This window comes from Pseudomyrmex gracilis, unplaced genomic scaffold, assembly GCF_002006095.1.
Source record: "Pseudomyrmex gracilis isolate BER0280 unplaced genomic scaffold, ASM200609v1 scaffold_370, whole genome shotgun sequence".
Taxonomy (NCBI): Eukaryota; Metazoa; Arthropoda; class Insecta; order Hymenoptera; family Formicidae; genus Pseudomyrmex; species Pseudomyrmex gracilis.
The window spans coordinates 41,524-60,955 of record NW_018020954.1 but is presented as its reverse complement, the minus strand read 5'-3'; the positions used below and the strand labels follow the sequence as shown (position 1 = coordinate 60,955).

The 19,432-nt window shown below is 37.0% G+C and overlaps 1 protein-coding gene across 3 annotated transcripts; it reads left to right on the top strand.

Annotated features, from left to right (window-relative positions):
• The first annotated feature begins 5,440 nt into the window (after positions 1–5,440).
• On the top strand, positions 5,441–19,187 carry LOC109860355. 3 transcript variants are annotated; one of them, XM_020439369.1, is made up of 10 exons: positions 5,441–6,011; positions 6,688–6,814; positions 7,120–7,246; positions 13,968–14,148; positions 15,674–15,791; positions 15,950–16,203; positions 16,476–16,745; positions 16,863–17,093; positions 17,375–17,512; positions 17,680–19,187. In XM_020439369.1, the coding sequence occupies exons 2-10, from the start codon at positions 6,708–6,710 to the stop codon at positions 17,814–17,816; spliced, it is 1,563 nt and encodes a 520-aa protein (XP_020294958.1). In that variant the 5' UTR covers positions 5,441–6,011; positions 6,688–6,707; the 3' UTR covers positions 17,817–19,187. The 3 variants fall into 3 exon arrangements, with proteins under 3 accessions (XP_020294958.1, XP_020294957.1, XP_020294959.1); XM_020439368.1 differs by having other exon boundaries at positions 16,842–17,093; XM_020439370.1 differs by lacking the exon at positions 17,375–17,512 and having other exon boundaries at positions 16,842–17,093.
• The last annotated feature ends 245 nt before the right edge of the window (positions 19,188–19,432 follow it).

The window sequence follows — 19,432 nt, the reverse complement described above, 5'->3', positions numbered from 1 at the left end:
TGATAATTTTAGATAAATTGTCTGAGGAAATTTATACCTTATTGTTACTATTATTATTATTATTATTATTATTATTATTATTATTATTATTATTATTATTATTATTATTATTATTATGCATATACAGACATCTCTTTTGTTTTAAAAACAACGCAAAAAACACAGATCACGGATGTGATTTAATTTTGATCAAATTTGACGCAAGAGCGCTATAATTACTTTTATATAATTTTCTGATATCATTTATTCTATTTTTTCACGGGAATAATTGAAACCATCATAATCGAAAACTAATCAGTAGTAGGAGTTATTTCTCGTAGCAGAACGATATTCGTGATTCCATTTGCGACGGACCTCGATCGATGAGTTTAATTCGTTCCGACCACGTACATACGCCAGACCTCGAAAATACGGAAATTGACGAGCGCGTTTGTAAAGAAGTCACAGAATGTACGGAATTCAATTTAGATTGATCTACTTTATACGACGAAATCGTAGACTCGCAATTGAATAGCATCATGTTATTTTACGTTTTCTATGAATTCTATCTCGAAATTCTTACTTAAACATAGATATCACGAAAATTCCTCACGTGAACGAGATCGTTACTTACGGTAACATTACATCCGAAAAAACGCTATTCGTATTTCATCTGGCGCATATATATATAGTCCGATGTGCCGGTATTATAATCTCGGAAACAAGAAATTGATTCTCAAGAATGCGTAACGAGACACAGGCGCCAGTTGTCAAATATTCGAGCTCATTTCATTCTCGTTTTCTCCGACCGAGAATCTGATCAGGTATTTAAATGAACCTTTTAATGATCTTAAAGTGTCTTCACTGAACGTCCACAAAATAAAACAAAATGTTATCTTTAAACGTATACCATTACAAGAAATATAATTACAAAATTTGTAACGCAATTTGTAACGATTTAATTTATTGTGAAGATTAATATATGTAGCATGTATTAATAATACATATTGTCTGGTCCGTTTTCTTTTTCTTTGTAACAGAATAATGAAGTTTATATCATTAATAACAAATAAAAAATAACATTGAAAGAGATTTTTCTTACATTGATAACGGTCGAATTAATCACCGTTGAGATGGATTGAATTAACGAGAGGGAGATAAATCTCTCGGATCGGAAACTTGTCCGGTAACGAACCGGAATAACATAGCCGGCTCTCATGAGATATATGGTTTGGCGATCTGCCCCAAAACTGGTCCAACCAGTTGCGTAATCGGAAGACCGAGAAGTCGTGCCTTTCCACAAAAAGACGCACAATAAGAGTCCGACTGACTGGACGCTACTCTCGTCCACTTTCACCGTCAGTCGCGCGCGGTGATTTTGCGTCGGGTTTTAGCCAGCGCGATAAACCATTGGAATATAATATTACCGATCGGAAATGAGCGAGAAAAAGAAAAAAGAAGGGAGAGAGAAGAGGAGAAAAATATGCGCAATATCTTGGTTGGTTGCTCGAAATCGGATATAATCGGATATAATTGAAGCTTCCTTTCAAAAAAAGAAAAGAAGCAGCTTTGCCAGACGATCTTGTTGTACCGGCCGAAATCATCTGTTACGAAATTTATGCGTGAAAGCGATCCGGAAAGTAGATCGAGACTCGGCGATGTGTCGATATTGATACGGTTAATGTTTTATAGATCACAAAAAAATCAGCACATTGTATTACGCAGAAGTTGAGCAATTTGCGTGAAGCACGGGCGATGACGAAGCCAGAGAGAGAATCGAATTACGTCACGTATCGATCGTGCGGAATTATACATGCATCGAGAGCTCGCGCGAGACAGATGACACAAGACGTATCGGATATCAATGGAAATCGATCGTGCGTGTACTTTCGGAGCGCGCGTGTAGAGCGACTTTGTGGGATTTTGTTTCGAGACTATCGGTGAAAGTGATCAAATACACAAAGAGATGAAGCGAGCGATTATAAATTAAGAGAATTTGGGCACATCTATCTTTCGAGCGTTTTCTCATATTTGCATAACATGATATCTTAGTAGCAAGACGGAATACATTATCAAACAGGTTCGGAACATTGAATTTTTATTAGATATTTAGCAATTTATTTATTTATGTTTTTTTGTTTGCTTTTCGCTGAAGGTATTTGAAAATTTTAGATTCTCCAAATGAGCGCAAACGTGATCGAAATGTGTCTTTTAATCCATTTGCATTTCACACGTAAACCGCGTATCTCGCAAAAAAGTTGGAAAAAATTTCAGTATATACGTGAGTTTACCAATTAATAACAAATTCGACATCAAATGCTCGTAACGTCACGAACACCGCAATTGTTCGGTTTCACTTGTCAAAACATTTACATTGTCTGGGAAAGCGCCGCATCGCAGTTAACAGCATGACAAATAGCGGGAAGTATACGAAGAGATATAATGAAGGTTTTCTGCGTTTTGAAAGGTGCGCTTTTGAGAAACACGCCGCGGCGGCGCGATCGTTACAACGATCGCGAAGACTATTACGTCGGCGAAATAAACTCGGGGTCAACGATATCTTCTAGAATAATATCTGGCATTACTCTGGCTGGTAATGAGGGTAATTATGATTAGTGTTGTTTCAGTGAAACAATGCCGTGGGTCTTATGCAACGCGAGACATAGAGCGGCACCAATGTCACTGTCTCGCGCGATCAGGTCGCCGATTTATACAACATCAACTTAGTTGATGCGGCGTGTTGATGCCAAATCGACAACGCCATTTAATTTAGTTTTCTTTTTTTTTTTTCGTGTCAACTTTTTTATAGAAATTTTATTCGAATACTAAATTACATAATATTTATTTTTACGAGTTGTCTCTTTTTTTTTTTAATTTTACACAATATTCTTCTGCTTCTTTTCTGATTGTTTTAACTGCGCGATGCCTTCCGTTATTCTACCACGTTACGGTGTTTGATGAGCATGCAAAATTTTTGCAATCCCACTGCTTTCTATTTTCCATACCCAAATCTCGTATCACGCAACGGTACGACTTACGAAATTGAGCGTTTTCTGATCAAAGTTTTCAGTCCGGGCACGGTAATAAACAACGCAAAATATTATACGTAATCATTATGCAATTCCGTTGTTTCGTTTACTTCCTATCGATTCGCAATCGAAATCTGTCGTAGAAACGGATGCAGAATTGCACAAATTCGTCGAAGCGAGGTCTGTTCGACGTCTCTCCCAGGTAACAATCTCATCGATTGTGTATTATTTGTAAAACAAATTATCAGTCAACCATCTCTTTCCGAGGTGCGCATCAGCGAACATTTTCAATTACAATTGCGCGGAGATATTCTCGGTGTAATTATTGTTGAGCAATCCGTTTCCGATGATCGGTCACATCGTTGTTTGTGGCGCAAAAAGTCGCTAGTTCGTAAAAGAACTCTTTAAAGAACAAAAATCCAAGAGAAAAAACGGAACAGATGTTATTTCTAACACAGCCGCTTCTCCTTTCGGCGGCAGCTTGTTTATTCATTTCGTGGCAAGGACGAGGAGAAGTTGATCTAAATGCCACGGGCGAGAGCCCCGTAGTTCTCGGCCTCGTTTTCTTTCTCCGATTACTCGGCCAATCGCTGTGCTTAATTATAATATCGCGCGAGAAGAGGCTCGACAATCTCATCTCGTTCGCCAATAATAACCGGCCAATAAAAAAAAAAACAAATTCTCGTCGATGTACACGATTGGCTTCGACAGATCGCGTACTCGTAGTGTTGTAATTGTTTTTTTTTTTTTTTTTTTAGAAGAAACACAATATTATTATTTTCACTTTTTAATTTATTTGACTCTGTTTTATCGAGTGAAAACTTTTTGTTTTATTTCTGTCTTGTTGGTTGTACGAAATTGAAGAGTCGCGATACGGTGTCGATCCGTGTGTTTACAATTGATTTCGCAATGCAAATAGACGGTAATTAATTCCTATATACGATATACGCCGCTTCGTTGTGTTCCGTAAATTGAAAATATTTTTAAAACCCGGATATTTGATTCTCTCGGCGGTGTATTAGCGAGCAACGACGCGCGATTTCTTGCGTGATTTCAAAATTGCGACGTCAATCGACATGTAATCGCGATCCTCCGCGACGCGTATCTCAGCTGACTCCCCGTCGCCATTAAAACATTCACATTAATTAACTTGTTTCGGTTTCTATCAAATAAAACGAAATTTAATTGGATTATCATGCATATTTATGCGCTATTTATATCGGAGTTGACGGAAATATCCTTAAATTAATGCGATGACAAATACAAGCTACTGTGCATAAGAATGTAGTTTAATCAAACTTACGAAAATTTTCGTGATACGTGACACACATGTAATTATGTCAAGATTGAACCAAGTTTCTTTCCAAGCACTCGGATGAAATACACGAATGGAGCGTTTGCTGCAACGAGAGAGAAGAGGAGCGCGCTCTCTCTTTCTTCTCTATAATTACTAATTACTCTATTTAGTAGGATGTTGTTCAGCGTTGTGCTGGATTAAGCGGTCGATGTGCTTCGAACGACGATCCAACTGTAAGCTTGTATCTATTGCGTGCCGCGAGAACAAGAGGGAACGCTGTGAATTGCCCTCCCAATCATCTCATTACACGAGAGTCTGCCTGCTCTCGACTATTCCGACAGACAGTTCTAAACTCCGGCTTTCGCCTATCTATCCATTCCTTTCTTTACGTGCGATGCCATCAGTCGTATCCGCATCCGACACATCTAGCGAAAACGAGAATGAACGTCAATTTCAACTGCGGGAAAGAGAAAAATGAGACGATGCAATATGCGATAACACAACAATAATATGCGATTACACAAATTGTTTCTAAATGTAAATTATAATAATGCAAAATAAGATATTTCAACGTTTCGCTTTGGGTTTGTGCAGCCATTAAGTTCTCGAAGTACCAAAATCTGATCGATCTATTGTTGCGTCACAAAAAAGCAGGTGAAAAAAAATTAGCACATTTGTTCGCGCAAGAGACAGAAAGTTTTTACTTTTTTTTGTTAGACCAAATAAGAACGCAGGAGAATCAGATTTCTGTTTCAACAGCCTACTTTTTCAAGAACGCCAATCGTTTCGTCATCTCTCGTCGCTTCGCACATCTCGTGCTCTTTCAAGAGACGTCGCATTCAGTTTTTCTGCGCGCAATATAGAGTCGGGCAGTGTCGAACTATGTTGTTATGCTCCGCTGGTGTCAACTCGCAATGACGCTTGGCCGGCTCGCAATGTCAATGTCTCCGCAGGATATCCGCGGATATCTGAAGTGCCAGCATGATGATACCGCAACTGTCTCTCTTCGAACAACGAGAGAACCCTCCGTACAACTTCCGTCCCCTCTAGACGAACACATCCCCCCGACCTCTCCTCACAGCTTGGTTGCCGTCGTTGTCGGAGGGTCGGAGTTCATTGTGCCACAAGTGCATACTGAGTGCCGGCAACGCCAATTGCTCGTTACGAACCTGAGGCCAGTTGCGAATCGCTCTGTGAAAGCGACAGTGACATTTCCCGGAGCGAGGGCTTGGCCCTTGCAATACAGTCTCGAGTAGTAAAAACGACACAGAATCGTGCACGTATCTCTCTGTGTGTATCCAAGAGAGATGATACGACATTCTATGTTAGAGTAGGAGCAGTTTATAAGCTACACTCTCATTGTCTACTTTTTTGGTTTTTTTTTCTTTCTAAGAAAGACATATGACGCGAACAAAAGTGCAAATCTCCGGACTTGAATGAAAAAGCAACATGTGTTTTCGACGTTTTAATATCACCATTGCGTCGTTATGTGCGATAAAAAATACTGTTTTTGCACAATAACAAAAAACTGGTTTTCATTGTTCAAGTGTCGTATTCTGTGTGATTTTCAATGAGATTCGCAAAGAAACCGATGGCGATTGAGAATTAGCGTGAAAGTGTAATACGCAAGTATAAGGCGCCAGGAGCTGTGAAATTGCTTATATTTCAGGACATTCATTTGTCAGATTATGTGAATTATTTTGCAGGTAAAGTTGACAACATTTTTCTTTTTGTTCACCCCTTTTTTTCACACATTGATACACACTTGTGTAGCAGCCCGCATGACATGCTCACTGAATGTAATTAAATTGCAAACTAAAGTACGATAATTTATTATCTATATAGCCTTTATCTTTTTGCAAAATAACACTCTCTTTTTTTCTTATGTATTAAAATTTTATTTTCGAAGAAACTTGTGTACAAGAAAAATAACAAGTTGAAATGACTATTGGATGTAGTTTGTACAGTACATAGCCGGAAATACTCGATGCAAGATACACAAATGTCCCCTCAAAGTAATATTCTCTAAAGGAAGTATTAACTGATTTCAATTGGTCAATCGTGATCCGCGCTACAAGTGCGACATTTAATATTGAATACGCGTCAAGTGTAGATATTAAATATATGTCTGATACACGCAGTGGCAATGCAGATGTTGCACAGAAGATATTGAACTCGAACCTTTAGACAATTGAAGTAATAGTTTCTTCTTTTTAATAAAAATTGTTTCAAAAACATTAAATTTAACTCACAATATCTTGCTTCGTCGCACAATCATCTTTGTGTACTACATTAGCATATTAAATGTAAAAATTTCTCTTATTTTACATTTTGCCGATTTTACCAGTTGTAAGAAAAATAAGAAAAGAATATTTGTTTTAGATCCCAAAACTCTTTTTGAAATGAGTGTCTCGAAGATCTCGCGGATCTTCTTCCTGGTGACGGCCTTTGAAATGATGTCATTTTCTATCTCACTGACCGGAGATAATGTGTGTTCAAGAATAGAAAAGTTAGTATTCCACGCAAAAACAATTATATATAATTGATACGTAATAACTTCTGATGCCATTAAAAGCGATAACTTGGATAACATTTTCTCTGCCGTGTTATATGTATATATTATGTAATCTGTGACATATACTCGAAGAGAGACCTTTACCTATAGACCTTGACAATGCGCAAAGTGGCACGCGTAATACCGTCACATATATCATTATTATGCTCGCACCTTGCCACCTCGGCATGCCGCGGTAAACTCGATAAGGGAATCGCGCGAGTCTGGTCCCGCGATAGCTAATTGATCGTACATTACAGTTACACGGTTACGTTGTACGAGATTTACCACGAGCCGGTCGTGGTCAACACGTTCACTTGGTGTTTACAAATTCCCCCAAGATGCCTCAAGACACGAACCGAACTGCGACAACGTCATCGTGTGAAGGTACGTTTCATAGACTACTTGTTGCTTACTTTTTTTTTTTTTTTTCCTTACAGTTTATAAAACTCGGCTTTCGCATTCGACGAGATGTGAAACAATATGTCTCACAGAACAGAACTCTCGGCGTCGAGAGAGTTTGATTTCTCCGGCAACTTTGTGTTCACTTACATACGCGAATTATCTACGCACGCAATCTCGTTAATTTTATTGCCTATCCATCATCAGCGAATTTTGCGGCAGCGCTACCGTTGCCGAAGTTTCGCAAGTTCTCGCACACGCCGTGGAAAGGAACGTTTTTCCCAGACTGCTCGAAGGGAAAGAAAACACGCCAATCTTGCACAACAAAGAAGTTTGCGTAGTAAGTGCGTAAGATCAGTTACGCGGAAGTCTCGTAACGAACGAACGAGTGTATTCTTTGTGTCGAAAAATTAACAACTTTTTTATTCGATAAAGTGCCTGTTTAAAACTATCCTACCTATAGACGTCGTGTATCATAAATCATTTATTCAGCAAACATAATGCATAGATACAATCGCACGCTATGATAAGTTGGTAGTATGTACAAGACATACGTGTAGAGTTCTCAATAATAACAAAACAATATTTATCATTAAGATATATCGATTAAAGTAAAAAAAAAAAAAATACACTTTACAAAAAGTTGTTGAAGAAAAGATATACACACTCGCGGGACAATAGATCCGTAATTTATTCGAATGCCATGCGATTGCATCGCATAGACAGGTTACATAAACTCTCATTTCCACGCCTCGTTATGGAAAAGTGTCGTTTCCCATGCGGCGCGAATGGAAACGCCGATCGACTAGCAGACACATAACAAGATACACCTCGCACACGGCGAGGTATATCCTAGGCGATAAATCGCGCTCAACGCCCTATACACACATATAAAGAACGCAATAAAACAACCTATTCTTCCGTTTTTGCTTCTTGCTTCTTTGTCCTTGTTCTTTCTTTCTTTTTTATCTCTCTCGAACTCTCAGAAGCTGCGCCGATCCGAGCTAATTGCGGGGAAAGTCCGCATTAACAGATCCCGTCTGATTAAGTAAGCAAATAAATAAAAAGTATGCGCGCGTACACACGAGAGTGCGTTGGTGCGAGGAAAGAAAGAACGGTTGCAGTCGCAGTCGCGGTCGCAATTACGCGCTGTGAAATGCGGAATTGACGAATCGCGCGCCGAAAGAAGAGAAGGAGGAACCTGTCCCGTCTCTCGCGCGATTACGAAACGCAATCCAGAAGCGGGCCATTAGCTGAATAAGACCTCGCACGACTTTGCACGGCATCTCGGCACCTCGAGAAAGGAAACGCCCGGAAGTCGGCAATTTGTGAAACGCTCGACACACACGTTGCATCGCGAGGTTGTCGACGCTCGTATTGTCGATTTTCGCGCGATAATGAGACAGTTCCTCTGCAAAAAAAAAAACCCCCCATATATACTCCTTGTGCAATAAATACTAGTATTTTTTTTTTTTCAACGAATACGTGCTTAATCGCGTCATAAATAGTAGCGGGACAGACGAACGAGCATTTGAGAAATTTTGTTTGCGCGATCGATTGTATCTCGCTGCGATTGCGAGACGAGTGTGCGCGCGGTCAGATCTTGCGCTCGGCAATTTAACGAGAGATCGACATCGAATCGCGATATCGCTTCAATTAAGGCATAAATTATCCGAGGCGCGGACGTAATAAAGTCAATGCGAAATCTCGCGTTGATTTACACTCCCGCCGGGCGCTCGATAACGCGCCGTACGAAAGCGAGTGTGACGTTTAACGATGATGAGACGTGACGTATACGTCTTGTAAACAGGATCTCAAGCAACCGAGAAACTCTTAATTGATGTGTAAAAAGTATCACGTGTCACCGGACCTAATAAGTTACTTTTGTAAATTTTGGGGAACATCATCATAGAATACATTAAAATTGTTAATTTAGATTGCGGATTTAATTTTGTTTTTCTGTCAAAGAAAGTTTATGTTAATTATATCGCATTTATTATTGTTGCAAAATGCGTGTCAAAATTATTGCGTGTTTTTTTTTTTTTTTTTGACAAAGTATTCGAGAAACGAAAAATAAAAGAGATGGAGTTCTATTTTTTGAAGAATATTATTTAGAAAAAGCAATTTATTGATACATGTGTTTTACATAAATTTACAAGAAGAAGCGTGTATTGTAATAAATTTGGAGTGAGATTGAAAAATTTCCATTTGTAAATGGCACGAGTCCTTGAGACTTACTTAAATCTACGTGTCGAGATATATATCTTCATGTAATAAATTTACACAAAATCACATAATGAATTGGTAGCGAAAAATTATATAGTGTTTACAGTCGAATTTTCTTCCACAACTTTACGTTTTTTGATTCGTAACAGTCGAGTTGTGCATGGGAGAAACTCGCGCTTTCTCATAGGATTCCTATGACAGTCGAACAAATCGCTCCTCTCTGCCAATTAGATTAATGAGGTCTCAGAATCTCGTTCGGCTTTTTAAAATTTGTGCATACTGCCACGTTTACGTTCGCGAATCGAGGACTCAGCCGGAAGTGAAATGATCTCTCGAGCTCATATTGCACACGCGTTACGTAATCGACGTATGTACAATACCGTTGTGTATAACAGCAAAGTCGAAAGAGAACGATTAGCCTAAAATGGAAAATAGTGTATCGTGCGAGATTCATTCCCGCGCGCATACGAATAGGTACGTGCTAAGTGGAACGTAGGCGTATGTTCGTGTATATGTACATACGGTGAGACATTTGCGCGCGACTTACTACGCGGACAATAAACTTATTTCACGGAACATCTGAGAAAAGGGAAAATCTCATCGTTACCGAAAGTGCGTCATACTATATATCTAATTATCACATATCCAGTTGTTAGGCAAATGTTTTCTCTTCTTTTATTGGTTGTGTAAAGCGAATAAACAATTAATTATCTCGGTAGAAAATGTAATAACATAATTTCGCACGTGTTTTGATCGACTCAACTTGCAAATAAATTAAAATGTCTATCACGAAGTCAGGAACTAATATAATGGTCTATATGACGCAATTAATAACTTCCAAATATAATTAGCAATCACGAGTAAATTAAATATCTTATAAAGAAAACCTCGTTTTTCTTTATTTATTATTGCATAAAAGTTTCACCTGTCTAACATCAACAAGAATAATTTTGTAATTTAACATTTTTTGCATTTAATATAATTCTTTACAAATAAATCGCGAGAGTATAAAATCATGTATTAAAATTAGAAAAAGAGACAGAGAGAAAGAGAAAAAGAGAGAGAGAGAGAGAGAGAAAGAGAGAGAAAAGAAAGGGCCAACCAAACTTGTTTAATTACTTCCGCTTTCTCTCAAGAGATATTTGAAAACTTATTTGCATAACGTGCTCGCGTAATCAGCAAACGCTGCTGTAATCTCGACAGCTCTTAGCTTTAATTAATCGAGATCAGTAATGCTAATAGAATCAATTTGCTTACTATTGCTATTTATTACTTATATTGACCTATTATACTTGGAACTTTTTGATTTTCATCGCTCCTTATACACAGTTGTTACGATACAAGAATATCACACGCAATAGCTTTTTATCGCCAACTGTTGTTGCCAATCTATTTATCGAACTCGCGGATCTCAACTTACTGAATCATCATTTTTTATGATTTCACCTGAGTGATCGAAGGTTTCGATTTATTAGCATACGGTATAAGTGCAGGTGTTACACCGTCATCGTGAAAACGCGTACATTGTAAGAAACTGGTCTCTTTTAAAAGACAGTGCGGACTGCTGAGTGTAGGTGCGAAAGTAACGCTTGCTTATGGTTTCGCATCGGACGTATTCTTTCTGGACGTTAATGAACGTGCGAACCTTGTAACACAAAAGTGTAGCAGTTATTACGTAAGCAATGAAATAACGTCGCCAGCGTGAAGAATCGCGCGAATTATTTTTCCAATTCTCTTCATTGAGAAAAAATAAGCAGCTACTTCGCACGCAGCAGACGACCGCAATTACCGATCCGAGAAGAATGAAGAATAAACTCGCGAAAATAACGCGCTGCTAATTACCCCCGATCGCTGGAAATTGCGCAGAAAAATTTGCAAAAAGTGTGAAGCAACAAGTCGTAAATTTTTGAAAAAAAATGTGGGAAAAATTTATGATTAACGCGTTCGTTTGCAATCGAGATAGAAAGGATCGGTGTTAATGCGATATTCCTCAGAGAGATATCTCTTGGCATAATGGCACGGTTGATTGCAGATTTATCACTGCAATGTCGTCTCAAATTAAACAGAAAGTGTTTGAGAAAAAAATGAGAGCAGAACAACATGTAATGAGCGAAAATTGCCGCTGGACAAGTCGAGGTCACTCGGCATTTTCTACGCTACGTTAGAAAACGACTGAATTACTCAACTTTTGAGTAATAACGCGCGTACATTAGACGCTTGTAAATAAAAAAAAAACTTTTGAATCATTCATGCTTTTGATGTAAATCGAAATTAAATTGTTGAACTTTGTTATTATCCAACGCGGATTCGCGCGTAGATGTATCGTCGAAGTGACATTATCTGACATCGCGAGATTTTTGAAGTCGATAAAATCGATCAAAGTGCACACGGTATAACGAAACAACTGCACAGGTCCGGTGCAATGTAATTAATATAACTCTCGCGCGCGTAAGAGGATCTTAATGCGCAAGCGAAAGGTTCGTTCTGAGAATTATTAATCACGCCAGTTACGGCATTTAACGGGAACAAAAAACTCTTGTTGCCCTCAGCTTCCAGTGAAGCATCTGGTAGCTCGCTGAAGACCTATTCGTTGTAAATATGAGAAATGATATATGAGAAAACACACATGCGCGCACACACGCGCGCGCGATGCTCACGGAATATGTTGTGTCTCATCATCGTTTACCTTAATTTACAAGTGAAGTTACATGCGGGCAGAAAGATAAAACGAAATTACAGTAAATAATAATAACACTCAAAACGCAATAAATAATAACACGCTCGGAGATACTTATTAATAACCAAGTGTAACTGTGTGGTCAGGTTTTTATGGGTGAACTTCAATTAATAATTCGATATCAAAAGTTCACCGTGCAAAACTTTACACGAAAAAAAAAGATTTGCTATTATAGCTATTGAAGTTTTTGTTTCATCGACGAAACGTTTTGTTGGCAACACAAAAATTGTCAATAAGTTTGGCAAACTTTTTTTGCTGGCCGTATAATTTATTTCTTGCTATTTTAGCAAATCTTGTTTTTTTTTCTTATACAGTTTTGCAATTTATATGTCATCCACTCAAAAAAACTTTCCGTATGTAAATTAGATTTCGTAATGTTGTTGAAAATATTTAAAACTAAAAGAAAAAATTGACAATAATTGTCTATATAACATTATATCATGTCATCAGAATGAAGCATTCACGTTGTATCACAGTGAAAGTGGAAGAAAGCGTTCGAATTTCACGACGACGAAGTATATCAATCAATTTGCATATAATTCGGTTTTTACGCATATTAGATATCTTATTTTCGCGCTTTTAAACGTACGCTATAAAGTTATTATCTTAGTTTACGGCGCGTTGAATGTCCGAGTGAAAAAATTAGAGCGTAAAAATTCTGCGTAATAACATGTGTTAAAAATGCGTACAGGATTTTACTATCTCTGGTAATTAATTAAATATAGTGAGGAAACGCAATTATTCGGGGCTACCGCAAATAAGTTTAGACGAAATTTGCGTGAAACGATCGCTTCGCAGCCGTGGATGCGGTGAACGGCGGCGAAATGTAATAACGTTTGCATAGAGAAGTAAAAGGAATGATATCGACGCTTACTTTATGATCGTAGATGGTGATTTTTACGCACGTGTATCTCTTCGCGATCTTATAAACAGCGTGTAACTTATATATTACATTCAAGTTTCTTTGATACTCTCAAGTTTCGTAATAGTTGTCCTCATTACTTATGTAAGAACTCGTTTGTAAAATAGCAACTAAAAAAACATTAGATGTACACATGCAGGAAATATAGAAGGAGAGAACTTGTGCACAACACACTGACGTGCGTCAGTTCTTCAACTTTTTTAGTAGTGTCGTGCAAAGCCTCTTTCGTTTCCCTCACCGCATTCCGCGCCAGTGTTCTCACTTTTACTCTCGCCACTGATCGGAATCTCATGCTTTGGAGAGTGAAATAATGATCATCTTATCTCCGGAATTCCTTCTTGAAATTGGAGTCGTTGGTGAAATCGTCTTCAAGGTAGAAAATATCAGGACTAAACTAGGCATCTCTGATATGTATATATATATATATTATACATATCATATTTATGTAATATTTGGTTATATATTTTTGTCTTAATAATGCAAATATGTGTGTCGACCTATTTAATATATTCTAATTATATTATTATCGACGATGAAAACATTTTAAAATAATATAATTCATACATTAATAAATCATGTAAGTAATCCAATCATCTACCAAACTAAACAAAATTAAAATTTATAAAAATTAATTGACAAAAAAAATAAAAAAAATATTTTTTAAGTTGTTTACATTTTTGCCATTTCTAAAAATTATTCAACTTCTTTAAGTCTGAATTAACAAGTCGAAGTTTATCGAAGTTTGCGCAGTCGAACTTCTTTTATAGGCCTCTTAAACGAGACGTAAGCATGTAATAAATATACTATGTCGCAAATTTCAGACAGAACAGAAATCGAGAACTGTAAAGGAATGTTGCGAAGGATACAAAATACAGATTCACGATGATCCAGAGATGAATGCGACATGTATACCGATTTGCGAGAAATGTCTAGCAGGAACGTGTGTCGCGCCGAATACGTGCCAATGTGATCCTGGATATTACGATGATAATTGCAGTCTCGGTGAGTCAATAGTAAAATCAGATTCTTAATTATTGTTTTGTTGAGATATTACTGCTACAAAAGATAGTTTATTATAAAGAATTTATTATAAAGAAATAATATCAATGTAGAATATTACGTTTTCATTGCTCGACAGATACGGTTATTTTTGAACAAAAAATAAGTCAGTTTTCTTTTTAACATCATTTTTGACACTTATAAAAACACATCTCGACAATGATATAGTGAAAAAAAAAAAAAAAGAGAAAGGCGCTTATATTTAGAACGTCATTAAAGTGAATTTCACGGATATTTGCAACAGACCAGTATTTATCAGACCAAAGGAACAACATTTTCAAGGCTAATTAGACGCTAATGAATTCTTGACATTTAAAAAAAATTTAAACCACGGCGAATATACATGCAACTGTTGCTTATACAGGTAACTGTTACATATATGTGTAACATAAATTAACACTTTAGAGAAAAAATTTGGAGGTCGGAATAATTAATTAAAAATTAGTTTCGAAACAATTCTCGATCGAATATAGTATTCAGGTTACAGAAAAAAAAGAGATGCTTTGCTCGACGATAATAAAACGGCATAAACAAATATAAATCGAAAATGAAAAACTGAAAAAATAGCAGCGTTTTTACAAGAAATGTTACGCTCGATGAAACAGACTGACCTTCCATAAATCGCGAAGACGCACATATATGAAATGCCTCTTTCTAATAAATACTATTTTCACACGATCTCAGCGAGCATGATTTTTCAGTTTTGCACAATATATCTTGTTAAAATCTTACATATCGTTGCAAAACGGCGCGTTCACGATTTCTGTAAAACATTATCACAAACAATTAATTAAATCTTTATTCGTAGCAATAATTTGGATTAATTTCGTTCTTTTTTACAGCATTTAAATTTCTTTAGTGCTTATTAATATTTAGTACTTATTACGTAAACACACTCTAACCTTTCTCTTACATTATATCTTAATAAAATTTTGTTTATCAGTCTATTGAGGTTGTTGTTATGCGACCGTGATGTTATTCCGTAATAATACATCATTAAACAAACAAAATTATTATTAAACAAGCAAAAATCTCGCAGATTGCACTCAATTGTTGCGTCAATATGATCGCTTCGAAAGTTGCGGAAGCCCGGAAGTTACGAAGTCGCTTACTTTCCCGCTCGGGAAGGTCGTGGACAACGAGCAGTCGATCAGATACGACACATGTCACATCACATAATACAATCGCGACATCAATAATTTATAAAAAAAAAAACGCTCGCGATGTATGATAATTATCTGTCTTACAAATACAATTTAGTACTCAATTCAACAATTCGTGAGGAGAGAGGGAGAGAGAGAGAGATAGAAGAGAATTTTAAATTGTGTTCATAATTTACATAAAAATTTATTCTGCACACGCGTGTTTTCCCAATGAAAATTTGCATTGCGTGACAAACATATTTTTTTTTTTTAACTGTAATTTTATGTCAATATACATATTACTAAGAAAAAATTTTATCACGCAGAATGTCCGCCCGGATTTTGGGGTATACAGTGTATGGAAGTATGCGACTGCGATGAGAGATACGACTGCGATCGCGTAAACGGCACTTGTCATTGTTCTCCGGGACTACAAGGACCCCAGTAAGCATTGAAGATTCGTCATAAGCAAAGTTCGCAAAGTGACGAATAACTTGAACAAACGCGACATTATTATTAAATCGAATAATTAATAGTATATACAGAAAGATTAAATATTAAATCAAACAAAATTACACATAACGCACGCTTTGATTCCGCAGATGCAAAGAGCATTGCGCAATTGGCCGATGGGGATCGGGTTGTGTAAACAAATGCACGTGTCAAAACCAAAATAACGACTGCGATGCAGTAACCGGAAGATGCACCGACGACGACGCCTCTTCAGTCCAACAAACGTCGTCCGTTTATTTGCTAAGCTCTACTACTGAGCGTATGCAAACACCCGGAATTAGTAATACGGAATATACAGATGTTTCCTCTGAGCCGCGCGACGTTACTGAACACCAAGCGAAAGGTGAAATAATAAATTTGATTGCGCAATCGAAAATATGGACATTACTTTTTGACGCTTTTTAACTCTTTTGACACTTGTCAAAAAAAAACATGTGCTAATTAAAGCTTAAACAAATTACCTTTTACAGTATAATAATTATATAATAATTAAATTATATAACAAATATATATTAATCGTACATGACACACTCCGGCCGCATTATTTATCTCATTAATTGATTTATAATGTACGTAGAATCAAAGATTGTAGATAAAATTTAGTTTCGTGTGCAGATAACAGTGACAATCGATACGATACAAATTATATTCCGGAAACGACGAGTCCGGCAACAGCTTCAATCGCGGTTCCGAGAGCGACAACGAACGAGATGCGGATAAGGGATCCTCCAATGATCACTCAAATCGTTTCGGTTTCTGTTCCCGAACGCAGAAGAGACGTTGAGAGAGACAAGTTCGTGATCAAGGACGCCTTTCTCAGACACGTTCAGAACGACGAAGGTGTCGGTGTTCCGAAACTGGATTACGTGAAAACCGTTCGCAAAGGTATCATTTCGCGAGAAATTTTTAAAACTTCACGTTGACACACGTCTTGATATATTGCCTCGTCAGAACTAAAAATGTTAGAATAAAGATGAGTAGATGTTCTCATTGCCACGACAGACGACATTCAGACACCGGCGTCGATCCCGCTGGATGTCACGCTGATCGTCGTTGCCACAATCGTCTCTCTCGGTCTTACCTCGCTGGCGGTTGTTATGTTTCTTCACATGCGTTCCAAGTTACTTGAGACGGTTCATCTTGCGATCTACGACGACGAGAAAAACAAGGGTCAAGAATGCGAAGGCGCGAACGGCAAAAGGATGTCCGCAGTGATGAGCGCCAGTCTGCCACGTGAGTAACAAAGATTACGTTCACCTGATGCGCGACGCATCTGCTTTCTTCTTCTCGCTTCTTTCCTTTGAACGTCGCGGTGAAATCTGCGCGTCCTTGACTCCAATGTCTTGTAACCACGTAACGTAACCGTAATCTCGATGACCGCCATAACCAGCGAAATAGTGATCGAACGATATCAAGTCCATTGTGTGATCACTAATCAGCTTTCGTGAATCAATTTTTGGTGTATGTATATACTCACGTAGTTTTTTTTTTTTTTTTACTTATCGTAATTTCAGCACCTCCGATTCGCGCGAATCCCATATACACCAACGCAGAATCGGATACAATACTGACGGTCGACGGTATCGAATCGCTGAACACTTACGCTAACGGCTCCGCTACGATTGGTCTGCGAATTTCCGGCAATCTTCGCGGTGAGTAGTTTCACCCTATATTGTGTCGTGCGCGCAAATATATTTATATAATAAAAACAATTGTAAAGATTATTAAAAAAAAAAACGATAAGATCTGAATTAATAATAGAAAAAAAGATCTTACTTTTTCTTAACATAGAAAAAATTGTTTTTTTTTGTTTTTGCAGATCTATTAGATGGCCATTACGATCGGCCGTCAGCGACTCTGATACGTTTGCAGCCAAACTTCGATCATAATACGGAACATCTGTACGACGAAATACCGTCGCAAACCACTCCGTTATCCAATCGCAAAGATTTGTGATAAAAAAAAAATATTTATCATATTTGTTACTTTCATAAATAATTACAAATTTACATCTAGCAGTTGATAATATTGCGTGAAAATACGCGAGATACGTTTTTTGACAAAAAATCATCATGGATCTTGTAAAAACAAACAATCAATGAAAAGTCAGTCACACAATTCCGGAGAAAAACACACGAGAAAACTGGTTTCCATTACGCAAAGCTATTAAACTAGCAAGGTTGAACGAGACTGTAATCGGGAGTGAAATAAGAAATGTACAACTCGTTTAATGGTACCGTCAATAATCGCCAGCAGAATTTAACCGGTGAAGCGTGGAAACTTTCTGAATCAACTATATTGTAGTTTCGACGGAATGACGTCAAGAGCGAAAATACATCTGATTACGATCGTGCGCAAATGCGCAATTAGGTGGAAAGCGCAAAATAATAGAGTCTCGCGTAACGAGCGAGGAAAAATACGAGCATTCTGACTGTCATTATCCAAATGATACTAAACGTTTATATCGCCGACGCGTAAGCTACCTGCTTGGCGAGTGAACAGATGTGAAAATAAATTGTCTGGCAAATCTGTCAGTTTCGTTTAATGTCGGTGTAACTTACGGTATAACTGCGTTACGCGTATAAACTCATTGTTCATTTCTGTGTTCAGTTAACATTTCGCGATTTGAGCAATTACTTTGCATATATTCCCATTTGTCATATAAGTCATATACACACGTAATTGTGGAAAATCTTACATTGTCTCTTTTATAATAACATATTGAGATTTTCTAACAACATATTTTGAATGTTAAAGAAATTTTTAATGTCTCTAATTAATTTACAACAGACAGTACTTTTGTCATGAAGAAATAGCGCTCTATTCGCGCCTATCCGAGATAATACTATGTTTTTTTTCAAACGCATACGCGTATGTCAACAATAATATGAAGTAGGTAATAATTTACTCAATTACATAAATTTCTCATGAAAGAGAAAGTATACTTACCTTAATTATTTTCATGTATTGTTTATGTGTGTGTGTGTGTATGTATGTTTGTGCGTGGATATGTATGTATGTAAGTGAAACAGTAAATATTAAACCAAAGAACTTTTCTCTATTTAAAATGCATGTAATATATTTAGAAAATATGTTGATAGGAATTACAGTGTGTGTGTGTGTGTGAGAAACTCTATATAAGTTATCTATTATATAATAATTTAAAAATCAAGTTAATTGTAAAACCAAAAACATAATGTGATGTTACATTCACATTATTTTATGTGAGAAAGTTAATGTAATTTCATGAACTACAATTTGTTTATGTAACCCAAGTATCGTCAAAAAAGAGAAATAATTAATATCAAACTACGTTGTAATCTCAAATAACAAATAAAGACATTTTACACATACGTCTCCGATCACAGAGAAAAAGAGAAAACTTTCCATCCTTACGTCATTACAATCTCAATCTTATGCGTATCCGTTCAATTAAGTAAAAAAGAGAAATATATTTTGTGCAGTAAGTACGTGCAATTCGGTTCAAGGAAATTTGTAGTCAGCTTTAACTTATCGTAGCTAGTAAGTAAATAAAACGCGTTGTCCGCACATTTATCGCATTTAACATATTC

Excerpts from the sequence above, each read along its gene's own strand:
- LOC109860355 (XM_020439368.1), top strand. The coding sequence starts at position 6,708 with ATGAGTGTCTCGAAGATCTCGCGGATCTTCTTCCTGGTGACGGCCTTT. Across the intron at positions 7,247-13,967 it reads GACAACGTCATCGTGTGAAG|ACAGAACAGAAATCGAGAAC; the intron begins GTACGTTTCATA and ends CGCAAATTTCAG. Across the intron at positions 16,746-16,841 it reads CGTGAAAACCGTTCGCAAAG|ATGTTCTCATTGCCACGACA; the intron begins GTATCATTTCGC and ends AAAGATGAGTAG.